Below are 23,392 nucleotides of genomic sequence, written 5' to 3'. Positions count from 1 at the left end.
ATATCGTGGACCCACTCTAGTCTAAAGCTCCCAGAGATCCGGTCCATATCGTGGACCCACTCTAGTCTAAAGCACCCAGAGATCCGGTCCATATCGTGGACCCACTCTAGTCTAAAGCTCCCAGAGATCCGGTCCATATCGTGGACCCACTCTAGTCTAAAGCTCCCAGAGATCCGGTCCATATCGTGGACCCACTCTAGTCTAAAGCTCCCAGAGATCCGGTCCATATCGTGGACCCACTCTAGTCTAAAGCACCCAGAGATCCGGTCCATATCGTGGACCCACTCTAGTCTAAAGCTCCCAGAGATCCGGTCCATATCGTGGACCCACTCTAGTCTAAAGCTCCCAGAGATCCGGTCCATATCGTGTCCCCACTCTAGTCTAAAGCTCCCAGAGATCCGGTCCATATCGTGGACCCACTCTAGTCTAAAGCTCCCAGAGATCCGGTCCATATCGTGGCCCCACTCTAGTCTAAAGCTCCCAGAGATCCGGTCCATATCGTGGACCCACTCTAGTCTAAAGCTCCCAGAGATCCGGTCCATATCGTGGACCCACTCTAGTCTAAAGCACCCAGAGATCCGGTCCATATCTTGGACCCACTCTAGTCTAAAGCACCCAGAGATCCGGTCCATATCTTGGACCCACTCTAGTCTAAAGCTCCCAGAGATCCGGTCCATATCGTGGACCCACTCTAGTCTAAAGCTCCCAGAGATCCGGTCCATATCTTGGACCCACTCTAGTCTAAAGCACCCAGAGATCCGGTCCATATCTTGGACCCACTCTAGTCTAAAGCACCCAGAGATCCGGTCCATATCTTGGACCCACTCTAGTCTAAAGCACCCAGAGATCCGGTCCATATCTTGGACCCACTCTAGTCTAAAGCACCCAGAGATCCGGTCCATATCTTGGACCCACTCTAGTCTAAAGCTCCCAGAGATCCGGTCCATATCGTGGACCCACTCTAGTCTAAAGCTCCCAGAGATCCGGTCCATATCTTGGACCCACTCTAGTCTAAAGCACCCAGAGATCCGGTCCATATCTTGGACCCAGCGGTGCTGAATGGGATTAGAACAGGGTTTAAGGAACCTGCAGAACATTCCATTCCCTATGAGGCATCTTCTGAGTCGTGATTGGCTGAGGAAGTGAGGGAGTCACGATGGCAGTCTGAAGTCACAGGGAGGACAGAGAGGACAGGGGACGTCACCAGAACATCCCAGGAATGTCACTGGAACGTCAAGCACAGCTGGCTTCACTGTGGGATTGTAATTAAAAACCCTTTGAATGTTCTGGGAAACAGAGAGCGAACCGAGACAGAGGAACGTGAGAGAGAGAGAAAAAACAAAATCAATTATGACGTTCCATAACAAGAATACAATCAGAAACAGCAGGCCAATATATTACCCATTACCACCACACACCATGCTGCTGTAGATTCCATTAATATATTACCCATGACCACCACACACCATGCTGCTGTAGATTCCATTAATATATTACCCATGACCACCACACACCATGCTGCTGTAGATTCCATTAATATATTACCCATGACCACCACACACCTCACCATGCTGCTGTAGATTCCATTAATATATTACCCATGACCACCACACACCTCACCATGCTGCTGTAGATTCCATTAATATATTACCCATGACCACACACCTCACCATGCTGCTGTAGATTCCATTAATATATTACCCATGACCACCACACACCATGCTGCTGTAGATTCCATTAATATATTACCCATGACCACCACACACCATGCTGCTGTAGATTCCATTAATATATTACCATGACCACACACACCTCACCATGCTGCTGTAGATTCCATTAATATATTACCCATGACCACCACACACCTCACTATGCGGCTGTAGATTCCATTAATATATTACCCATGACCACCACACACCATGCTGCTCTAGATTCCATTAATATATTACCCATGACCACCACACACCTCACTATGCGGCTGTAGATTCCATTAATATATTACCCATGACCACCACACACCATGCTGCTCTAGATTCCATTAATATATTACCCATGACCACCACACACCATGCTGCTGTAGATTCCATTAATATATTATCCATGACCACCACACACCATACTGCTGTAGATTACATTAATATATTACCCATGACCACCACACACCACGCTGCTGTAGATTCCATTAATATATTACCCATGACCACCACACACCATGCTGCTCTCCATAATGGGTGGTAGAGCAGCCTACTCTCCATAATGGGTGGTAGAGCAGCCTACTCTCCATAATGGGTGGTAGAGCAGCCTACTCTCCATAATGGGTGGTAGAGCAGCCTACTCTCCATAATGAGTGGTAGAGCAGCCTACTCTCCATAATGAGTGGTAGAGCAGCCTACTCTCCATAATGGGTGGTAGAGCAGCCTACTCTCCATAATGGGTGGTAGAGCAGCCTACTCTCCATAATGGGTGGTAGAGCAGCCTACTCTCCATAATGGGTGGTAGAGCAGCCTACTCTCCATAATTAGTGGTAGAGCAGCCTACTCTCCATAATGAGTGGTAGAGCAGCCTACTCTCCATAATGAGTGGTAGAGCAGCCTACTCTCCATAATGAGTGGTAGAGCAGCCTACTCTCCATAATGGGTGGTAGAGCAGCCTACTCTCCATAATGGGTGGTAGAGCAGCCTACTCTCCATAATGAGTGGTGAGCAGCCTAGTCTCCATAATGGGTGGTAGAGCAGCCTACTCTCCATAATGGGTGGTAGTCAGCCTACTCTGCATAATGAGTGGTAGAGCAGCCTACTCTCCAAAATGGGTGGTAGAGCAGCCTACTCTTCAAAATGGGTGGTAGAGCAGCCTACTCTCCATAACCTGGGTGGTAGAGCAGCCTACTCTCCATAATGGGTGGTAGAGCAGCCTACTCTCCATGGGTGGTAGAGCAGCCTACTCTCCACAATGGGTGGTAGAGCAGCCTACTCTCCATAACCTGGGTGGTAGAGCAGCCTATCTCCATAACCTGGGTGGTGAGCAGCCTCTCCCATAATGGGTGGTAGAGCAACCTCCATGGGTGGTAGAGCAGCCTACTCTCCATAATGAGTGGTAGAGCAGCCTACTCTCAAAATGGGTGGTAGAGCTACTCTCCATAATGGGTGGTGAGCAGCCTCTATAATGAGTGGTAGAGCAGCCTACTCTGCATAATGAGTGGTAGAGCAGCCTACTCTCCAAAATGGGTGGTAGAGCAGCCTACTCTCCATAATGGGTGGTAGAGCAGCCTACTCTCCATAATGGGTGGTGAGTAGCCTATCTCCATAATGGGTGGTAGAGCAGCCTATCTCCATAATGGGTGGTAGAGCAGCCTACTGCTCCATAATTAGTGGTAGATGAGCCTACTCTCCATAATGAGTGGTGAGCAGCCTACTGTAGATGAACCTGTGCTGAGCAGCCTACTGTCCATAATGAGTGGTGAGCAGCCTACTCTCCATAATGGGTGGTAGATGAGCCTACCTCCATAATGGGTGGTAGAGCAGCCTACTCTCCATAATGAGTGGTGAGCAGCCTACTGTCCATAATGGGTGCTGGTAGTCTACTCTCCATAATGGGTGGTAGAGCAGCCTACTGTCCATAATGGGTGGTAGAGCAGCCTAGTCTATAATGAGTGGTAACCTGTGCTGGTAATGGGTGGTAGATTAAGCCTACTGCCATAATTAGTGGTAGAGCAGCCTACCTCCATAATGAGTGGTAGAGCAGCCTACTGTCCATGAACCTGTGGTGAGCAGCCTATGTATAATGATGAACCTACTCTCCATAATGGGTGGTAGAGCAGCCTACTCTCCATAATGGGTGGTAGAGCAGCCTATGTCCATAATGGGTGGTAGAGCAGCCTACTCTCCATAATGGGTGGTAGAGCCTGTGCTGGTAGAGCAGCCTACTATAATTAGTGGTAGAGCAGCCTACTCTCCATAATTAGTGGTAGAGTGGCCCGAAACCTGTGCTGGACAGCATCAATTCTGGCCTAATGATGAGCTCCACCTCTGGTCCTGTTGTCAATGTCATCAACTTGTGCTGTTTGTCTCATTCTCTTCACCACTGATCCTGGTAGTCTATGTAGATGAACCTGTGCTGGTAGTCTATGTAGATGAACCTGTGCTGGTAGTCTATGTAGATGAACCTGTGCTGGTAGTCTATGTAGATGAACCTGTGCTGGTAGTCTATGTAGATTAACCTGTGCTGGTAGTCTATGTAGATGAACCTGTGCTGGTAGTCTATGTAGATGAACCTGTGCTGGTAGTCTATGTAGATGAACCTGTGCTGGTAGTCTATGTAGATGAACCTGTGCTGGTAGTCTATGTAGATGAACCTGTGCTGGTAGTCTATGTAGATGAACCTGTGCTGGTAGTCTATGTAGATGAACCTGTGCTGGTAGTCTATATCGATGAACCTGTGCTGGTAGTCTATGTAGATGAACCTGTGCTGGTAGTCTATGTAGATGAACCTGTGCTGGCAGTCTATGTAGATGAACCTGTGCTGGTAGTCTATGTAGATGAACCTGTGCTGGTAGTCTATATAGATGAACCTGTGCTGGTAGTCTATGTAGATGAACCTGTGCTGGTAGTCTATGTAGATGAACCTGTGCTGGTAGTCTATGTAGATGAACCTGTGCTGGTAGTCTATGTAGATGAACCTGTGCTGGTAGTCTATATCGATGAACCTGTGCTGGTAGTCTATGTAGATGAACCTGTGCTGGTAGTCTATGTAGATGAACCTGTGCTGGTAGTCTATGTAGATGAACCTGTGCTGGCAGCCTATGTAGATGAACCTGTGCTGGTAGTCTATGTAGATGAACCTGTGCTGGTAGTCTATGTAGATGAACCTGTGCTGGTAGTCTATGTAGATGAACCTGTGCTGGTAGTCTATGTAGATTAACCTGTGCTGGTAGTCTATGTAGATGAACCTGTGCTGGTAGTCTATGTAGATGAACCTGTGCTGGTAGTCTATGTAGATGAACCCGTGCTGGTAGTCTATGTAGTAGATTAACCTGTGCTGGTAGTCTATGTAGATTAACCTGTGCTGGTAGTCTATGTAGATGAACCTGTGCTGGTAGCCTATGTAGATGAACCTGTGCTGGTAGTCTATGTAGATGAACCTGTGCTGGTAGTCTCTGTAGATGAACCTGTGCTGGTAGTCTATGTAGATGAACCTGTGCTGGTAGTCTATGTAGATGAACCTGTGCTGGTAGTCTATGTAGATGAACCTTTGCTGGTAGTCTATGTAGATGAACCTGTGCTGGTAGTCTATGTAGATGAACCTGTGCTGGTAGTCTATGTAGATGAACCTGTGCTGATAGTCTATGTAGATGAACCTGTGCTGGTAGTCTATGTAGATGAACCTGTGCTGGTAGTCTATGTAGATGAACCTGTGCTGGTAGTCTATGTAGATGAACCTGTGCTGGTAGTCTATGTAGATGAACCTGTGCTGGTAGTCTATGTAGATGAACCTGTGCTGGTAGTCTATGTAGATTAACCTGTGCTGGTAGTCTATGTAGATTAACCTGTGCTGGTAGTCTATGTAGATGAACCTGTGCTGGTAGTCTATGTAGATGAACCTGTGCTGGTAGTCTATGTAGATGAACCTGTGCTGGTAGTCTATGTAGATTAACCTGTGCTGGTAGTCTATGTAGATTAACCTGTGCTGGTAGCCTATGTAGATGAACCTGTGCTGGTAGTCTATGTAGATGAACCTGTGCTGGTAGTCTATGTAGATGAACCTGTGCTGGTAGCCTATGTAGATGAACCTGTGCTGGTAGTCTATGTAGATGAACCTGTGCTGGTAGCCTATGTAGATGAACCTGTGCTGGTAGTCTATGTAGATGAACCTGTGCTGGTAGTCTATGTAGATGAACCTGTGCTGGTAGTCTATGTAGATGAACCTGTGCTGGTAGTCTATGTAGATGAACCTGTGCTGGTAGTCTATGTAGATTAACCTGTGCTGGCAGCCTATTAAATTAACCTGTTCTATATGTAGATTCTATGATTAGGCCCACAGATACCTGTGCTGGTAATTAATATAGGTTCTATATGTAATTATATGATTAGACCCACAGAGTATCCTAATGAATTGATATAGGTTCTATTTGTAAGTTCTATGATTAGGCCTGTGCTGGTATAGATCCTAATGAGAGTCTATATGTAATTCTATGATTAGCCCACAGAGATCCTAGTTCATTAATATAGGTTCTATATGTAATTCTATGATTAGGCCCAGAGATCCTAATGAATTAATATGCCATGATGTTGGTAGCCCCAGTTAGATCATGCTCTGTGACTGGTATGTTAGTTAGCTATCCCCAGTTAGAACATGCTGCTGGACAGTATGTTAGCTAGATGAACCCCAGTTGGAACATGCTCTGATGAACAGTATGTTGGCAGCTATCCCCAGTTGAGATAGCTATCCCCAGTTAGATCATGCTCTGTGACACCTGTTAGCTGGCTAGCCCCCAGTTAGATCAACCTGTGACAGTATGTTAGTAGCTATCCCCAGTGCTGGTAGCTATCCCCAGTAGATGAACCTGCTGCTGTAGTCTATGTTAGATGAACCCCAGTTAGCTGCTCTGTAGTCTAGCTATCCCCAGTAGATCATGAACCTATGCTGGTAGTCTATGTAGATTAACCCCTGTGACTGGTTAGTCTATAGCTATCCCCATGAGATCATGCTGCTGGTAGACAGTATGTTAGTTAGCTATCCCCAGTTAGATCATGCTCTGTGACATTATGTTAGATGAACCTATCCTGGTAGATCATGCTCTGTGACATTATGTTAGATGAACCTGTGCTGGACAGCCTATGTGGTGAATCCCCAGTGCTGGAAGCCTCTGTGACAGTATGTTGCTAGCTATCCCCAGTAGATGATGCTCTGTGACAGGTTAGTCTATCCCCAGTTAGAACATGCTGCTGGTGACAGTATGTTAGATGAACCTGTGCTGGATCATGCTCTGTGACAGTATGTGCTGGTAGTCTATCCCCAGTTAGATGAACCTGTGACAGTATGTTAGTTAGCTATCCCCAGTTAGAACATGCTCTGTGACAATATGCTGGTAGTCTAGTTAGATCATGATGAACCTGCTGCCCAGTGATCATGCCTATGTGTTAGGTAGCTATCCCCAGTTAGCTGTGACATTATGTTAGAGCTGTTAGATTATGTGACAGCCTATCCCCAGTTAGATGAATGCTCTGTGACTGGTAGCCTATGTTAGATGTATCCCCAGTTAGATTATGCTCTGTGACAGTATGTTAGTTAGCTATCCCCAGTTAGATGATGCTCTGTGACAGTATGTTAGTCTATCCCCAGTTAGATGCTCTGTGACAGGTTAGCCTATGTAGATGAACCTGTGCTGGTAGCCTTAGATGATGCTCTGTGACATGGTTAGTCTATCCCCAGTTAGATGATGCTCTGTGACAGTATGTTAGCAGCTATCCCCAGTTAAACATGCTCTGTGACAGTATGTTAGCTAGCAATCCCCAGTTAGAACATGCTCTGTGACTGGTTGTGTTTCCCCAGTTAGAACATGCTCTGTGACAAAAGGTAATAGAACATGCTTTTACATTTGTTAGCTAGCTATCCCCAGTTAGATCATGCTCTGTGACAGTATGTTAGTTAGCTATCCCCAGTTAGATCATGCTCTGTGACAGATGTTAATCTGACCCTCTTCTCATGCTTCTGTGACATCTTTCTCATCAACCCAGCCAGATCATGCTCTGTGACAGTGTGGTGGAGGTTAGCTGCTCTGTGACAGTATGTTAGTTCTTCCCCAGAGAACATGCTGTGCAGCTGTCAGCTTCAAATGCCTCCTGGACACAGCTGTCCAGCCTCCCGCCATGTTTTAGCACACAAAACAAATCCCACAGTTGCATGCTGCGCCTGCGTCCCTGTATGCTAACTTTGGTTGAACATGCTCTGGACAGTATGTTACCGTATGCTTTCACACAAACAAATCCCACAGTATGTTAGCATCCTGCGCCTCTGTGACAGTATGTCGCTAACTTTGGTTGATGCCGGACAGTGTTACTTACCGTTAGGTTTTTCAAACAGCAGTAATCAAACACGGTTTTAATGATAATTAACATGCTCTTGAAAGTATGTTAGCTAGCTATCCCCAGGAAATGCTCTGTGACTAAACAATATATGAATTGCACATTAACGGTGACAAACTGTCCCCAGTTACAAACATGCTTACAGTATGTTAGCTAGCTATCCCCAGTTAGAAGCTGTCCCAACAGCAGAGTCCCAACAGCAGTCCCAACATGCTTACCACTGCTGCTACACCTGTCTGCTCTGTGACAGTCATGTTAGCTAGCTATCCCCAGTTAGAACATGCTCTGTGACAGGAGTCCCAGTTAGATCATGCTCTGGACAGTCCCAACATCTTACCACTGCTACACGTGGCTTTCAGTGGAGTCCCAACAGCAGTCCCAACAACTTACCACTGCTACACCTGGCTATCAGTGGAGCCTTGTCTGGCAGCGAAACAGTTCATTCAGACTCATTTACTGATTTAAAAAAAAACATAGCTGATATGGCTGACTTGCTTAAACGTTAAATGTGGTTTCTACTGACAATTGAGATGTACAAACTATGGCAATAAGGGGACGACGCTAACTTTGGATATGCCGGCCATCTGTCATTTCATTTAAGACAATAGTGAGCGAGCTAGCGCCGGACCTAGTCAATATAACTATCTGTTCAGCACTTTTGAAATGTTCACAGCAAAACAAATTCAGAACATGGGCTGTTCTTACAGTGTTCTCCGGACAGTACACCAAGTCAAACAGAACAAACACGTTTTAGGATAAATAAAGGGGCATATAAGCACACAATGAAAGCTCTTACAATATTCGATGATGACATTTCTTTAAAACAGGCTATAGGCCCAACAGCAGAGTCCCACAGCAGTCCCAACAACTACCACTGCGAAACCTTAGGAGTGGAGCAAATTAGAGTCCCAGAGCAGAGTCCCATTAGGCTGAGGGAACATCTTACCACTGCTACACGTGGCTTTCAGTGGAGTCCCAACATACAGTCCCAGTAACTTACCACTGCTACACCTGGCTACAGTAGACATATCTCCCAGGCAGTTCATTCAGATCATTTACTGATTTAGCATAAAATACATTTTTGGCTGACTTGCTTACGTTGTTGTGGTTTCTACTGACAATCACTGAACAGGAATGTGGCTTACGACTTGGGGACCTCAGCCACTGTCAGTTGTCTTCCAAAACACTCGTTGAAATTTACAAATCATGCTTCATTGACAGCATGGCCAACTTTGTCATTTCTTTATCATTTTCTTCAAACTGGGAAAAGAGACACTTAATCATGATGATGACTTTGGTACAATGACCCCATGAGCCACTTTATTTTGTCATTTCTCTTCATTATTTTCTTCAAACCACTTAAAAAGGATTTGAAAATTGTCGACGATTTATGACTGCTACCTTGTTGTACAATGTTTATGTCCTACGGCCGATGAGCACCGATACGTTTTATTTTGTCATTTCTCTTCATTATTTATCTTCATATGACAAGGATTAAAAAGGATTTGCCAGTAAATTGTCGACTTGAATCATGATGATGACTGCTACCTTGTTGTACAATGTTTATGTCCTACGGCCGATGAGCACCGATACGTTTTATTTTGTCATTTCTCTTCATTATTTATCTTCATATGACAAGGATTAAAAAGGATTTGCCAGTAAATTGTCGACTTGAATCATGATGATGACTGCTACCTTGTTGTACAATGTTTATGTCCTACGGCCGATGAGCACCGATACGTTTTATTTTGTCATTTCTCTTCATTATTTATCTTCATATGACAAGGATTAAAGAGGATTTGCCAGTAAATTGTCGACTTGAATCATGATGATGACTGCTACCTTGTTGTACAATGTTTATGTCCTACGGCCGATGAGCACCGATACGTTTTATTTTGTCATTTCTCTTCATTATTTATCTTCATATGACAAGGATTAAAAAGGATTTGCCAGTAAATTGTCGACTTGATTCATGATGATGACTGCTAGGTTGTTAGCTAAGATTGTGAAAGTATGATGTTGACATGATCAGTCCAATCAAAGCTACTGTAGATATCACGTGATTTGATGTCATTTTATCCGCGGCCAATGACCTTGAGCCTTCTTGGATGGGCACCTCTATGGCAGCAGCCCGAAGGCCTAGAATGTTCAATGTCTCCTCTTACACTTGGCCGTGATGTAAAAATCTCCATGAGTGACAGAACACTGAGCCAATCACGGCGCAGCGCTCCGTATTTTCTGCTGGCTCGCCCTACCACCACCGAGAGCACTGAGCTGGGCTGAAACACCTTTTGGAACTGCTGTACTCAACAACAACAAAAGAAATAGACCATGTTTGTATGCGGCTTTATTAACTCAATGATGATGTATATTTTTTTTGTACATCGTTTGCAAACTGATATGTGATACGTATTAATGTCAAAATAACATGCAAAACAGGCAAGTCCCACCCCCCCAAAAAAATAAACAATGTGGGGCTCAAACACCCGAATGACAGGTCACCATTGATAATAAGTAAAAGTACAAATTATTTCAAATTCTTTATATTAAGACAACCAGATGGTGCCATTTTCATGTTTTGTACTTTATTTACATAAAGCCAGGGACATATTGCATCACTCCATCATTTACAAATGAAGTGTTTGTGTTTAGTGAGTGTGCCAGATCAGAGGCAGTAGGGATGGACCAGGGATGTTCTCTGTTTAGTGAGTCCTCCAGATCAGAGGCAGTAGGGATGGACCAGGGATGTTCTCTGTTTAGTGAGTCCTCCAGATCAGAGTCAGTAGGGATGGACCAGGGATGTTCTCTGTTTAGTGAGTCCTCCAGATCAGAGGCAGTAGGGATGGACCAGGGATGTTCTCTGTTTAGTGAGTCCTTCCAGATCAGAGGCAGTAGGGATGGACCAGGGATGTTCTCTGTTTAGTGAGTCCTCCAGATCAGAGGCAGTAGGGATGACCAGGGATGTTCTCTGTTTAGTGAGTCCTCCAGATCAGAGGCAGTAGGGATGGACCAGGGATGTTCTCTGTTTAGTGAGTCCTCCAGATCAGAGGCAGTAGGGATGGACCAGGGATGTTCTCTGTTTAGTGAGTCCTCCAGATCAGAGGCAGTAGGGATGGACCAGGGATGTTCTCTGTTTAGTGAGTCCTCCAGATCAGAGGCAGTAGGGAGGGACCAGGGATGTTCTCTGTTTAGTGAGTCCTCCAGATCAGAGGCAGTAGGGATGGACCAGGGATGTTCTCTGTTTAGTGAGTCCTCCAGATCAGAGGCAGTAGGGATGACCAGGGATGTTCTCTGTTTAGTGAGTCCTCCAGATCAGAGGCAGTAGGGATGGACCAGGGATGTTCTCTGTTTAGTGAGTCCTCCAGATCAGAGGCAGTAGGGATGGACCAGGGATGTTCTCTGTTTAGTGAGTCCTCCAGATCAGAGGCAGTAGGGATGACCAGGGATGTTCTCTGTTTAGTGAGTCCTCCAGATCAGAGGCAGTAGGGATGACCAGGGATGTTCTCTGTTTAGTGAGTCCTCCAGATCAGAGGCAGTAGGGATGGACCAGGGATGTTCTCTGTTTAGTGAGTCCTCCAGATCAGAGGCAGTAGGGAGGACCAGGGATGTTCTCTGTTTAGTGAGTCCTCCAGATCAGAGGCAGTAGGGATGGACCAGGGATGTTCTCTGTTTAGTGAGTCCTCCAGATCAGAGGCAGTAGGGATGACCAGGGATGTTCTCTGTTTAGTGAGTCCTCCAGATCAGAGGCAGTAGGGAGGACCAGGGATGTTCTCTGTTTAGTGAGTCCTCCAGATCAGAGGCTAGTAGGGATGACCAGGGATGTTCTCTGTTGAGTGAGTCCTCCAGATCAGAGGCAGTAGGGATGGACCAGGGATGTTCTCTGTTTAGTGAGTCGTCCAGATCAGAGGCAGTAGGGATGACCAGGGATGTTCTCTGTTTAGTGAGTCCTCCAGATCAGAGGCAGTAGGGATGACCAGGGATGTTCTCTGTTTAGTGAGTCCTCCAGATCAGAGGCAGTAGGGATGACCAGGGATGTTCTCTGTTTAGTGAGTCCACCAGATCAGAGGCAGTAGGGATGACCAGGGATGTTCTCTGTTTAGTGAGTCCAGATCAGAGGCAGTAGGGATGACCAGGGATGTTCTCTGTTTAGTGAGTCCTCCAGATCAGAGGCAGTAGGGATGGACCAGGGATGTTCTCTTGATAAGCGCATCAATTGGACCATTTCCCTGTCAAAATGTAACCAGTGATTTTGGGTGTCAGAGAAAATGTATGGAGTCAAAATAACATTATTTTCTTTAAGAATGTAGTGAAGTAAAAGTAAAAGTAGTCAAAAAATAGAAATAGTAAAGTACAGATACCCCCCCCCCCAAAAAAAACTACTTAAGTACTTTACACCACTGAGTGTATGACCACCACAGGCACCTACTTCAGAGACAAGTATTGAGCAGTAGAAAACTAATTCACTTTAAAAATACACATTCACGCATCTTCAACGAGATGTGGATGAATCAACTAAAGGTCAAGAAACTGCCACCATTTATCATAAATCAGGAAAACAAATCAGATTGTCGTTTGGCAGAGGTATATGGTATAGAAAAACATAATGGGATGCTTTACAATACAAAGCAACGTTCAGCAGGAGTCAATTCCACCTCAATTCAGTTTAGTATAGTGTAGATCTACCTAGGTTAAGGTGGTATAGTATAGTATAGATCTACCTAGGTTAAGGTAGTATAGTGTAGATGTACCTAGGTTAAGCTGGTATAGTATAGTGTAGATGTACCTAGGTTAAGCTGGTATAGTATAGTGTAGATCTACCTAGGTTAAGGTGGTATAGTATAGTGTAGATCTACCTAGGTTAAGGTGATATGGTGTAGATGTACCTAGGTTAAGGTGGTATGGTGTAGATGTACCTAGGTTAAGGTGGTATACTATAGTGCAGCTGTACCTAGGTTAAGGTGGTATGGTGTAGATGTACCTGGGTTAAGGTGGTATAGTGTAGATGTACCTAGGTTAAGGTAGTATAGTGTAGATGTACCTAGGTTAAGGTGGTATAGTGTAGATGTACCTAGGTTAAGGTAGTATGGTGTAGATGTACCTAGGTTAAGGTAGTATAGTGTAGATGTACCTAGGTTAAGGTAGTATAGTGTAGATGTACCTAGGTTAAGGTGGTATGGTGTAGATGTACCTAGGTTAAGGTAGTATAGTGTAGATGTACCTAGGTTAAGGTAGTATAGTGTAGATGTACCTAGGTTAAGGTGGTATAGTATAGATGTACCTAGGTTAAGGTGGTATAGTATAGTGTAGATGTACCTAGGTTAAGGTAGTATAGTATAGATGTACCTAGGTTAAGGTGGTATGGTGTAGATGTACCTAGGTTAAGGTGGTATAGTATAGTGTAGATCTACCTAGGTTAAGGTAGTATAGTGTAGATGTACCTAGGTTAAGGTAGTATAGTATAGATGTACCTAGGTTAAGGTGGTATGGTGTAGATGTACCTAGGTTAAGGTAGTATAGTGTAGATGTACCTAGGTTAAGGTAGTATAGTATAGATGTACCTAGGTTAAGGTGGTATGGTGTAGATCTACCTAGGTTAAGGTGGTATAGTGTAGATGTACCTAGGTTAAGGTGGTATGGTGTAGATGTACCTAGGTTAAGGTAGTATAGTGTAGATCTACCTAGGTTAAGGTGGTATAGTGTAGATGTACCTAGGTTAAGGTGGTATAGTGTAGATGTACCTAGGTTAAGGTAGTATAGTATAGTGTAGATGTACCTAGGTTAAGGTGGTATAGTATAGTGTAGATGTACCTAGGTTAAGGTAGTATAGTGTAGATGTACCTAGGTTAAGGTGGTATAGTATAGTGTAGATGTACCTAGGTTAAGGTAGTATAGTGTAGATGTACCTAGGTTAAGGTAGTATAGTGTAGATGTACCTAGGTTAAGGTGGTATAGTGTAGATGTACCTAGGTTAAGGTGGTATAGTATAGTGTAGATGTACCTAGGTTAAGGTAGTATAGTATAGATGTACCTAGGTTAAGGTGGTATAGTGTAGATGTACCTAGGTTAAGGTAGTATAGTATATATGTACCTAGGTTAAGGTAGTATAGTGTAGATGTACCTAGGTTAAGGTGGTATAGTGTAGATGTACCTAGGTTAAGGTGGTATAGTGTAGATGTACCTAGGTTAAGGTAGTATAGTGTAGATGTACCTAGGTTAAGGTAGTATAGTATAGATGTACCTAGGTTAAGGTGGTATAGTGTAGATGTACCTAGGTTAAGGTAGTATAGTGTAGATGTACCTAGGTTAAGGTGGTATAGTGTAGATGTACCTAGGTTAAGGTGGTATAGTGTAGATGTACCTAGGTTAAGGTGGTATAGTGTAGATGTACCTAGGTTAAGGTAGTATAGTGTAGATGTACCTAGGTTAAGGTGGTATAGTGTAGATGTACCTAGGTTAAGGTAGTATAGTGTAGATGTACCTAGGTTAAGGTAGTATAGTGTAGATGTACCTAGGTTAAGGTGGTATAGTATAGATCTACCTAGGTTAAGGTGGTATAGTGTAGATGTACCTAGGTTAAGGTAGTATAGTGTAGATGTACCTAGGTTAAGGTTGTATAGTATAGTGTAGATGTACCTAGGTTAAGGTGGTATAGTGTAGATGTACCTAGGTTAAGGTAGTATAGTGTAGATCTACCTAGGTTAAGGTGGTATAGTATAGTGTAGATGTACCTAGGTTAAGGTAGTATAGTGTAGATGTACCTAGGTTAAGGTGGTATGGTGTAGATGTACCTAGGTTAAGGTGGTATAGTGTAGATGTACCTAGGTTAAGGTATTATAGTGTAGATGTACCTAGGTTAAGGTGGTATGGTGTAGATGTACCTAGGTTAAGGTGGTATAGTGTAGATGTACCTAGGTTAAGGTAGTATAGTGTAGATGTACCTAGGTTAAGGTGGTATAGTGTAGATGTACCTAGGTTAAGGTGGTATAGTGTAGATGTACCTGTACCTAGGTTAAGGTGGTATAGTATAGTGTAGATGTACCTAGGTTAAGGTTATAGTGTAGATGTACCTAGGTTAAGGTGTATAGTATAGTGTAGATGTACCTAGGTTAAGGTGGTATAGTATAGTGTAGATGTACCTAGGTTAAGGTAGTATAGTGTAGATGTACCTAGGTTATAGGTGGTATAGTATAGTGTGTAGATGTACCCTAGGTTAAGGTTATAGGTAAGGTGTATAGTGTAGATGTACCTAGGTTAAGGTGGTATGGTGTAGATGTACCTAGGTTAAGGTGGTATAGTGTAGATGTACCTAGGTTAAGGTAGTATAGGTGTAGATCTACCTAGGTTAAGGTGGTATAGTATGGTGTAGATGTACCTAGGTTAAGGTGGTATGGTGTAGATGTACCTAGGTTAAGGTGGTATGTATAGTGTAGATCTACCTAGGTTAAGGTAGTATAGTGTAGATCTACCTAGGTTAAGGTGGTATAGTATAGTGTAGATGTACCTAGGTTAAGGTAGTATAGTGTAGATGTACCTAGGTTAAGGTGGTATAGATGTACCTAGGTTAAGGTAGATGTGTAGATCCCTAGGTTAAGGTGGTATAGTGTAGATGTACCTAGGTTAAGGTAGTATAGTGTAGATGTACCTAGGTTAAGGTGGTATAGTGTAGTGTAGATGTACCTAGGTTAAGGTGGTATAGTATAGTGTAGATGTACCTAGGTTAAGGTAGTATAGTATAGATCTACCTAGGTTAAGGTGGTATAGTGTAGATGTACCTAGGTTAAGGTGGTATAGTATAGTGTAGATGTACCTAGGTTAAGGTGGTATAGTATAGTGTAGATGTACCTAGGTTAAGGTAGTATAGTGTAGATGTACCTAGGTTAAGGTGGTATAGTGTAGATGTACCTAGGTTAAGGTAGTATAGTGTAGATGTACCTAGGTTAAGGTGGTATAGTATAGTGTAGATGTACCTAGGTTAAGGTGGTATAGTATAGTGTAGATGTACCTAGGTTAAGGTGGTGTACCTAGGTAAGGTATAGTGTAGATGTACCTAGGTTAAGGTAGTATAGTGTAGATGTACCTAGGTTAAGGTGGTATAGTGTAGATGTACCTAGGTTAAGGTAGTATAGTGTAGATGTACCTAGGTTAAGGTGGTATAGTGTAGATGTACCTAGGTTAAGGTGGTATGGTGTAGATGTACCTAGGTTAAGGTAGTATGGTGTAGATCTACCTAGGTTAAGGTGGTATAGTGTAGATGTACCTAGGTTAAGGTAGTATGGTGTAGATCTACCTAGGTTAAGGTGGTATGGTGTAGTGTAGATGTACCTAGGTTAAGGTGGTATGGTGTAGATCTACCTAGGTTAAGGTAGTATAGTGTAGATGTACCTAGGTTAAGGTAGTATAGTGTAGATCTACCTAGGTTAAGGTAGTATAGTGTAGATCTACCTAGGTTAAGGTGGTATAGTGTAGATGTACCTAGGTTAAGGTGGTATAGTATAGTGTAGATGTACCTAGGTTAAGGTGGTATAGTGTAGATGTACCTAGGTTAAGGTGGTATAGTATAGTGTAGATGTACCTAGGTTAAGGTAGTATAGTGTAGATGTACCTAGGTTAAGGTGGTATAGTATAGTGTAGATGTACCTAGGTTAAGGTAGTATAGTGTAGATGTACCTAGGTTAAGGTGGTATAGTATAGTGTAGATGTACCTAGGTTAAGGTGGTATGGTGTAGATGTACCTAGGTTAAGGTGGTATAGTGTAGATCTACCTAGGTTAAGGTAGTATAGTGTAGATCTACCTAGGTTAAGGTGGTATAGTGTGTAGATGTACCTAGGTTAAGGTAGTATGTGTAGATGTACCTAGGTTAAGGTAGTATAGATGTACCTAGGTTAAGGTATAGAGATGTACCTAGGTTAAGGTGGTATAGTGTAGATGTACCTAGGTTAAGGTAGTATAGTGTAGATGTACCTAGGTTAAGGTGGTATAGGTGTAGATGTACCTAGGTTAAGGTGGTATGGTGTAGATGTACCTAGGTTAAGGTAGTATAGTGTAGATGTACCTAGGTTAAGGTTATAGTGTAGATGTACCTAGGTTAAGGTAGTATGTAGATGTGTACCTAGGTTAAGGTGGTATAGTATAGTGTAGATGTACCTAGGTTAAGGTGGTATAGTATAGTGTAGATGTACCTAGGTTAAGGTAGTATAGTGTAGATCTACCTAGGTTAAGGTGGTATAGTGTAGATGTACCTAGGTTAAGGTGGTATAGTATAGTGTAGATGTACCTAGGTTAAGGTGGTATAGTGTAGATGTACCTAGGTTAAGGTGGTATGTGTAGATGTATAGTGTAGATGTACCTAGGTTAAGGTGTATGGTAGATCTACCTAGTATAGTGTAGATGTACCTAGGTTAAGGTAGTATAGTGTAGATGTACCTAGGTTAAGGTGGTATAGTATAGTGTAGATGTACCTAGGTTAAGGTGGTATAGTATAGTGTAGATGTACCTAGGTTAAGGTAGTATAGTATAGATCTACCTAGGTTAAGGTGGTATAGTGTAGATGTACCTAGGTTAAGGTAGTATAGTGTAGATGTACCTAGGTTAAGGTGGTATAGTGTAGATGTACCTAGGTTAAGGTGGTATGGTGTAGATGTACCTAGGTTAAGGTAGTATGGTGTAGATCTACCTAGGTTAAGGTGGTATAGTGTAGATGTACCTAGGTTAAGGTAGTATGGTGTAGATCTACCTAGGTTAAGGTGGTATGGTGTAGTGTAGATGTACCTAGGTTAAGGTGGTATGGTGTAGATGTACCTAGGTTAAGGTAGTATGGTGTAGATGTACCTAGGTTAAGGTGGTATAGTGTAGATGTACCTAGGTTAAGGTAGTATAGTGTAGATGTACCTAGGTTAAGGTGGTATAGTGTAGATGTACCTAGGTTAAGGTGGTATAGTATAGTGTAGATGTACCTAGGTTAAGGTGGTATAGTGTAGATGTACCTAGGTTAAGGTGGTATAGTATAGTGTAGATGTACCTAGGTTAAGGTGGTATAGTGTAGATGTACCTAGGTTAAGGTGGTATAGTATAGTGTAGATGTACCTAGGTTAAGGTGGTATAGTGTAGATGTACCTAGGTTAAGGTGGTATAGTATAGTGTAGATGTACCTAGGTTAAGGTATTATAGTGTAGATGTACCTAGGTTAAGGTGGTATGGTGTAGATGTACCTAGGTTAAGGTGGTGTAGTGTAGATCTACCTAGGTTAAGGTGGTATAGTATAGTGTAGATGTACCTAGGTTAAGGGTATAGTATAGTGTAGATGTACCTAGGTTAAGGTGGTATAGTGTAGATGTACCTAGGTTAAGTGGTATAGTGGTGATGATGTACCTAGGTTAAGGTGGTATGTATAGTGTAGATGTACCTAGGTTAAGGGTGTAGATGTATAGGTTATGGTATAGTAGATGTACCTAGGTTAAGGTGGTATAGGTGTAGATGTACCTAGGTTAAGGTAGTATAGTGTAGATGTACCTAGGTTAAGGTGGTATAGTGTAGATGTACCTAGGTTAAGGTGGTATAGTATAGTGTAGATGTACCTAGGTTAAGGTTAGTATAGTGTAGATGTACCTAGGTTATAGTATAGTGTAGATGTACCTAGGTTAAGGTGGTATAGTGTAGATGTACCTAGGTTAAGGTGGTATAGTGTAGATGTACCTAGGTTAAGGTGGTATAGTATAGTGTAGATGTACCTAGGTTAAGGTGGTATGGTGTAGATGTACCTAGGTTAAGGTGGTATACTATAGTGTAGATGTACCTAGGTTAAGGTGGTATAGTGTAGATGTACCTAGGTTAAGGTAGTATAGTGTAGATGTACCTAGGTTAAGGTGGAATAGTGTAGATGTACCTAGGTTAAGGTGGTATAGTATAGTGTAGATGTACCTAGGTTAAGGTGGTATAGTATAGTGTAGATGTACCTAGGTTAAGGTGGTATAGTATAGTGTAGATGTACCTAGGTTAAGGTGGTATAGTGTAGATGTACCTAGGTTAAGGTGGTATAGTGTAGATGTACCTAGGTTAAGGTAGTAGTGTAGATGTACCTAGGTTAAGGTGGTATAGTGTAGATGTACCTAGGTTAAGGTGGTATAGTATAGTGTAGATGTACCTAGGTTAAGGTAGTATAGTGTAGATGTACCTAGGTTAAGGTGGTATAGTGTAGATGTACCTAGGTTAAGGTAGTATAGTGTAGATGTACCTAGGTTAAGGTAGTATGGTGTAGATGTACCTAGGTTAAGGTGGTATGGTGTAGATGTACCTAGGTTAAGGTAGTATAGTGTAGATGTACCTAGGTTAAGGTAGTATAGTGTAGATGTACCTAGGTTAAGGTGGTATAGTGTAGATGTACCTAGGTTAAGGTGGTATAGTGTAGATGTACCTAGGTTAAGGTGGTATAGTATAGTGTAGATGTACCTAGGTTAAGGTGGTATAGTGTAGATGTACCTAGGTTAAGGTGGTATAGTATAGTGTAGATGTACCTAGGTTAAGGTAGTATAGTGTAGATGTACCTAGGTTAAGGTAGTATGGTGTAGATGTACCTAGGTTAAGGTAGTATGGTGTAGATGTACCTAGGTTAAGGTGGTATAGTGTAGATGTACCCTAGGTTAAGTTATAGGTGGTAGATGTATAGGTTAAGGTGGTATAGTATAGTGTAGATGTACCTAGGTTAAGGTTATAGGTGATGTATAGGTTAAGGTAGTATGGTGTAGATGTACCTAGGTTAAGGTGGTATGGTGTAGATGTACCTAGGTTAAGGTGGTAGATGTACCTGTAGATGTACCTAGGTTAAGGTGGTATAGTGTAGATGTACCTAGGTTAAGGTAGTATAGTGTAGATGTACCTAGGTTAAGGTGGTATAGTGTAGATGTACCTAGGTTAAGGTGGTATAGTATAGTGTAGATGTACCTAGGTTAAGGTGGTATAGTATAGTGTAGATGTACCTAGGTTAAGGTGGTATACTATAGTGTAGATGTACCTAGGTTAAGGTGGTATAGTGTAGATGTACCTAGGTTAAGGTGGTATAGTATAGTGTAGATGTACCTAGGTTAAGGTGGTATACTATAGTGTAGATGTACCTAGGTTAAGGTGGTATAGTGTAGATGTACCTAGGTTAAGGTGGTATAGTATAGTGTAGATGTACCTAGGTTAAGGTGGTATAGTGTAGATGTACCTAGGTTAAGGTGGTATAGTATAGTGTAGATGTACCTAGGTTAAGGTGGTATACTATAGTGTAGATGTACCTAGGTTAAGGTGGTATACTATAGTGTAGATGTACCTAGGTTAAGGTGGTATAGTATAGTGTAGATGTACCTAGGTTAAGGTGGTATAGTGTAGATGTACCTAGGTTAAGGTGGTATAGTGTAGATGTACCTAGGTTAAGGTGGTATACTATAGTGTAGATGTACCTAGGTTAAGGTGGTATAGTATACCTAGGTTAAGGTAGATGTACCTTAAGGTGGTATAGTGTAGATACCCAGGGTGGTAACCCTAGGTGGTATAGTGTAGATGTACCTAGGTTAAGGTGGTATACTATAGTGTAGATGTACCTAGGTTAAGGTGGTATAGTGTAGATGTACCTAGGTTAAGGTGGTATGGTGTAGATGTACCTAGGTTAAGGTGGTATAGTATAGTGTAGATGTACCTAGGTTAAGGTGGTATGGTGTAGATGTACCTAGGTTAAGGTGGTATACTATAGTGTAGATGTACCTAGGTTAAGGTAGTATAGTGTAGATGTACCTAGGTTAAGGTAGTATAGTGTAGATGTGCCTAGGTTAAGGTGGTATACTATAGTGTAGATGTACCTAGGTTAAGGTGGTATGGTGTAGATGTACCTAGGTTAAGGTGGTATACTATAGTGCAGCTGTACCTAGGTTAAGGTGGTATACTATAGTGCAGCTGTACCTAGGTTAAGGTGGTATACTATAGTGTAGATGTACCTAGGTTAAGGTGGTATAGTGTAGATGTACCTAGGTTAAGGTAGTATAGTGTAGATGTACCTAGGTTAAGGTGGAATAGTGTAGATGTACCTAGGTTAAGGTGGTATAGTATAGAGCAGCTGTACCTAGGTTAAGGTGGTATACTATAGTGAAGCTGTACCTAGGTTAAGGTGGTATACTATAGTGTAGATGTACCTAGGTTAAGGTGGTATAGTGTGTAGATGTACCTAGGTTAAGGTGGTATAGTGTAGATGTACCTAGGTTAAGGTGGTATGGTATAGTGTAGATGTACCTAGGTTAAGGTGGTATAGTGTAGATGTACCTGTAGGTTAGGTGGTATACTATGAATAGTATAGGTTAGAGGGGGAGCAGATGTACCTAGGTTAAGGTAGTATAGTGTAGATGTACCTAGGTTAAGGTGGTATAGTGTAGATGTACCTAGCTTAACGTGGCATACGTCTCCCCAATCTGGCAATACAGGGTCATGGCGAAGGCCATTCCAAAGATCATCAAGACTGCGATGCCAAATGCAATCCCCAGGGTGATGACTGTACCCTTCGCGATGACTGACATCACCAACTTGGTACAAGGTCTCAAGTACACTTTGCGTCGTCCGTCTGTGAGTTTGCACTCCTGATTGGTGTCGCGGCAGTCACAAGAGGCGGGGACTGTTGAGCCCCAGTCTGAAGGTCCATGGATCAGTCCACAACACTTTGCCTGCTCTTCCAGTTCCTGCATGAACATCTGGAACAAAGACGACTGGTTCCTCAGCGGTAGCAGCTTCCCCGTCAACCATTCCTCAATCTTATTCACTCCGACAGCTCCCAGGATTCCAGCGATCACCAGGAGGATGAAGATGAGGAGCAGCCCGACGAAGAACAGCATGAGCATGACGCGGCTCTCCCTGATGGCTCCAAAGCAGCCCAGGAAGCCGAGCACCGTGATGATGGCACCGACGGCAATCAGCAGGTTCAGCCCCGGTAACAACCCCCCAAACACAGGGTTCACTTTGAGGTAGATGGAGACTCCGAGGATGATGCATCCACTGATCCAGAACAGCAGGTTGAAAACAAAGAGGCAGTACTTGATACATTTGTTCACGGCCATCTTCTACGCTTCCAACAGCCAGGCAAGACGTGGCAGAGCTACTTGAAGATGTACGGTGTGTGAGAGTGAGTGTACCAGATCTGTCACCTATGTAAAAAAAAAAAAAACAACCCGAAGCTGTGGGTGTGGCTAGTGACTCCTCATTCCAGAAACCAACCGTTTTCTACTTTGGTAAAAAATGTTATCTAAAAACTGACGCTGGTTCAGCCCTCTGCTAAAACAAAGCCTGGGCAGGGAGCTCTGCTTGAGGCTGTTAGATTAAATACATGACTTCAACGGTATCCTGTATGACATGCAAATATTTTTTTTCGCCCTGAAGACTTTCCTCTTGCAAACGGATCAGGTTAATAATCATGACAAACCAGCCTCCACCTGAACAGTTTCTCTCCCTGTGTTGTGGCCTTCACCAGCCTCCACCTTTAACAGTTTCTCTCCCTGTGCTGTGGCCCTCACCAGCCTCAACTGAACAGTTTCTCTCCCTGTGCTGTGGCCCTCACCAGCCTCCACCTGAACAGTTTCTCTCCCTGTGCTGTGGCCCTCACCAGCCTCCACCTGAACAGTTTCTCTCCTGTGCTGTGGCCCTCACCAGCCTCCACCTGAACAGTTTCTCTCCCTGTGTTGTGGCCCTCACCAGCCTCCACCTTTAACAGTTTCTCTCCCTGTGCTGTGGCCCTCACCAGCCTCAACTGAACAGTTTCTCTCCCTGTGCTGTGGCCCTCACCAGCCTCCACCTGAACAGTTTCTCTCCCTGTGCTGTGGCCCTCACCAGCCTCAACTGAACAGTTTCTCTCCCTGTGTTGTGGCCCTCACCAGCCTCCACCTGAATAGTTTCTCTCCCTGTGCTGTGGCCCTCACCAGCCTCAACTGAACAGTTTCTCCCCTGTGTTGTGGCCCTCACCAGCCTCCACCTGAACAGTTTCTCTCCTTGTGCTGTGGCCCTCACCAGCCTCAACTGAACAGTTTCTCTCCCTGTGCTGTGGCCCTCACCAGCCTCCACCTGAACAGTTTCTCTCCCTGTGCTGTGGCCCTCACCAGCCTCCACCTTTAACAGTTTCTCTCCCCGTGCTGTGGCCCTCACCAGCCTCCACCTGAACAGTTTCTCTCCCTGTGTTGTGGCCCTCACCAGCCTCCACCTGAACAGTTTCTCTCCCTGTGTTGTGGCCCTCACCAGCCTCCACCTGAATAGTTTCTCTCCCTGTGCTGTGGCCCCCACCAGCCTCAACTGAACAGTTTCT

The 23,392-nt window shown here is 43.5% G+C and overlaps 1 protein-coding gene across 1 annotated transcript; it reads right to left on the bottom strand.

Moving 5' to 3' along the window:
- Nucleotides 1-10,458: 10,458 nt before the first annotated feature.
- LOC118382928 (tetraspanin-8-like) lies at nucleotides 10,459-22,181 on the bottom strand. Its single transcript, XM_052512068.1, has 2 exons — nucleotides 21,489-22,181; nucleotides 10,459-12,307 (listed from the first exon to the last, which is right to left on the bottom strand). The coding sequence occupies exon 1, from the start codon at nucleotides 22,155-22,157 to the stop codon at nucleotides 21,489-21,491; it is 669 nt and encodes a 222-aa protein (XP_052368028.1). The 5' UTR covers nucleotides 22,158-22,181; the 3' UTR covers nucleotides 10,459-12,307.
- Nucleotides 22,182-23,392: the final 1,211 nt, after the last annotated feature.

The sequence above is a fragment of the Oncorhynchus keta genome, unplaced genomic scaffold, assembly GCF_023373465.1.
Source record: "Oncorhynchus keta strain PuntledgeMale-10-30-2019 unplaced genomic scaffold, Oket_V2 Un_contig_7982_pilon_pilon, whole genome shotgun sequence".
NCBI classification, from domain to species: Eukaryota; Metazoa; Chordata; class Actinopteri; order Salmoniformes; family Salmonidae; genus Oncorhynchus; species Oncorhynchus keta.
The sequence above is the reverse complement of the archived record's forward strand: the minus strand, read 5'-3'. Positions and strand labels throughout refer to the sequence as shown.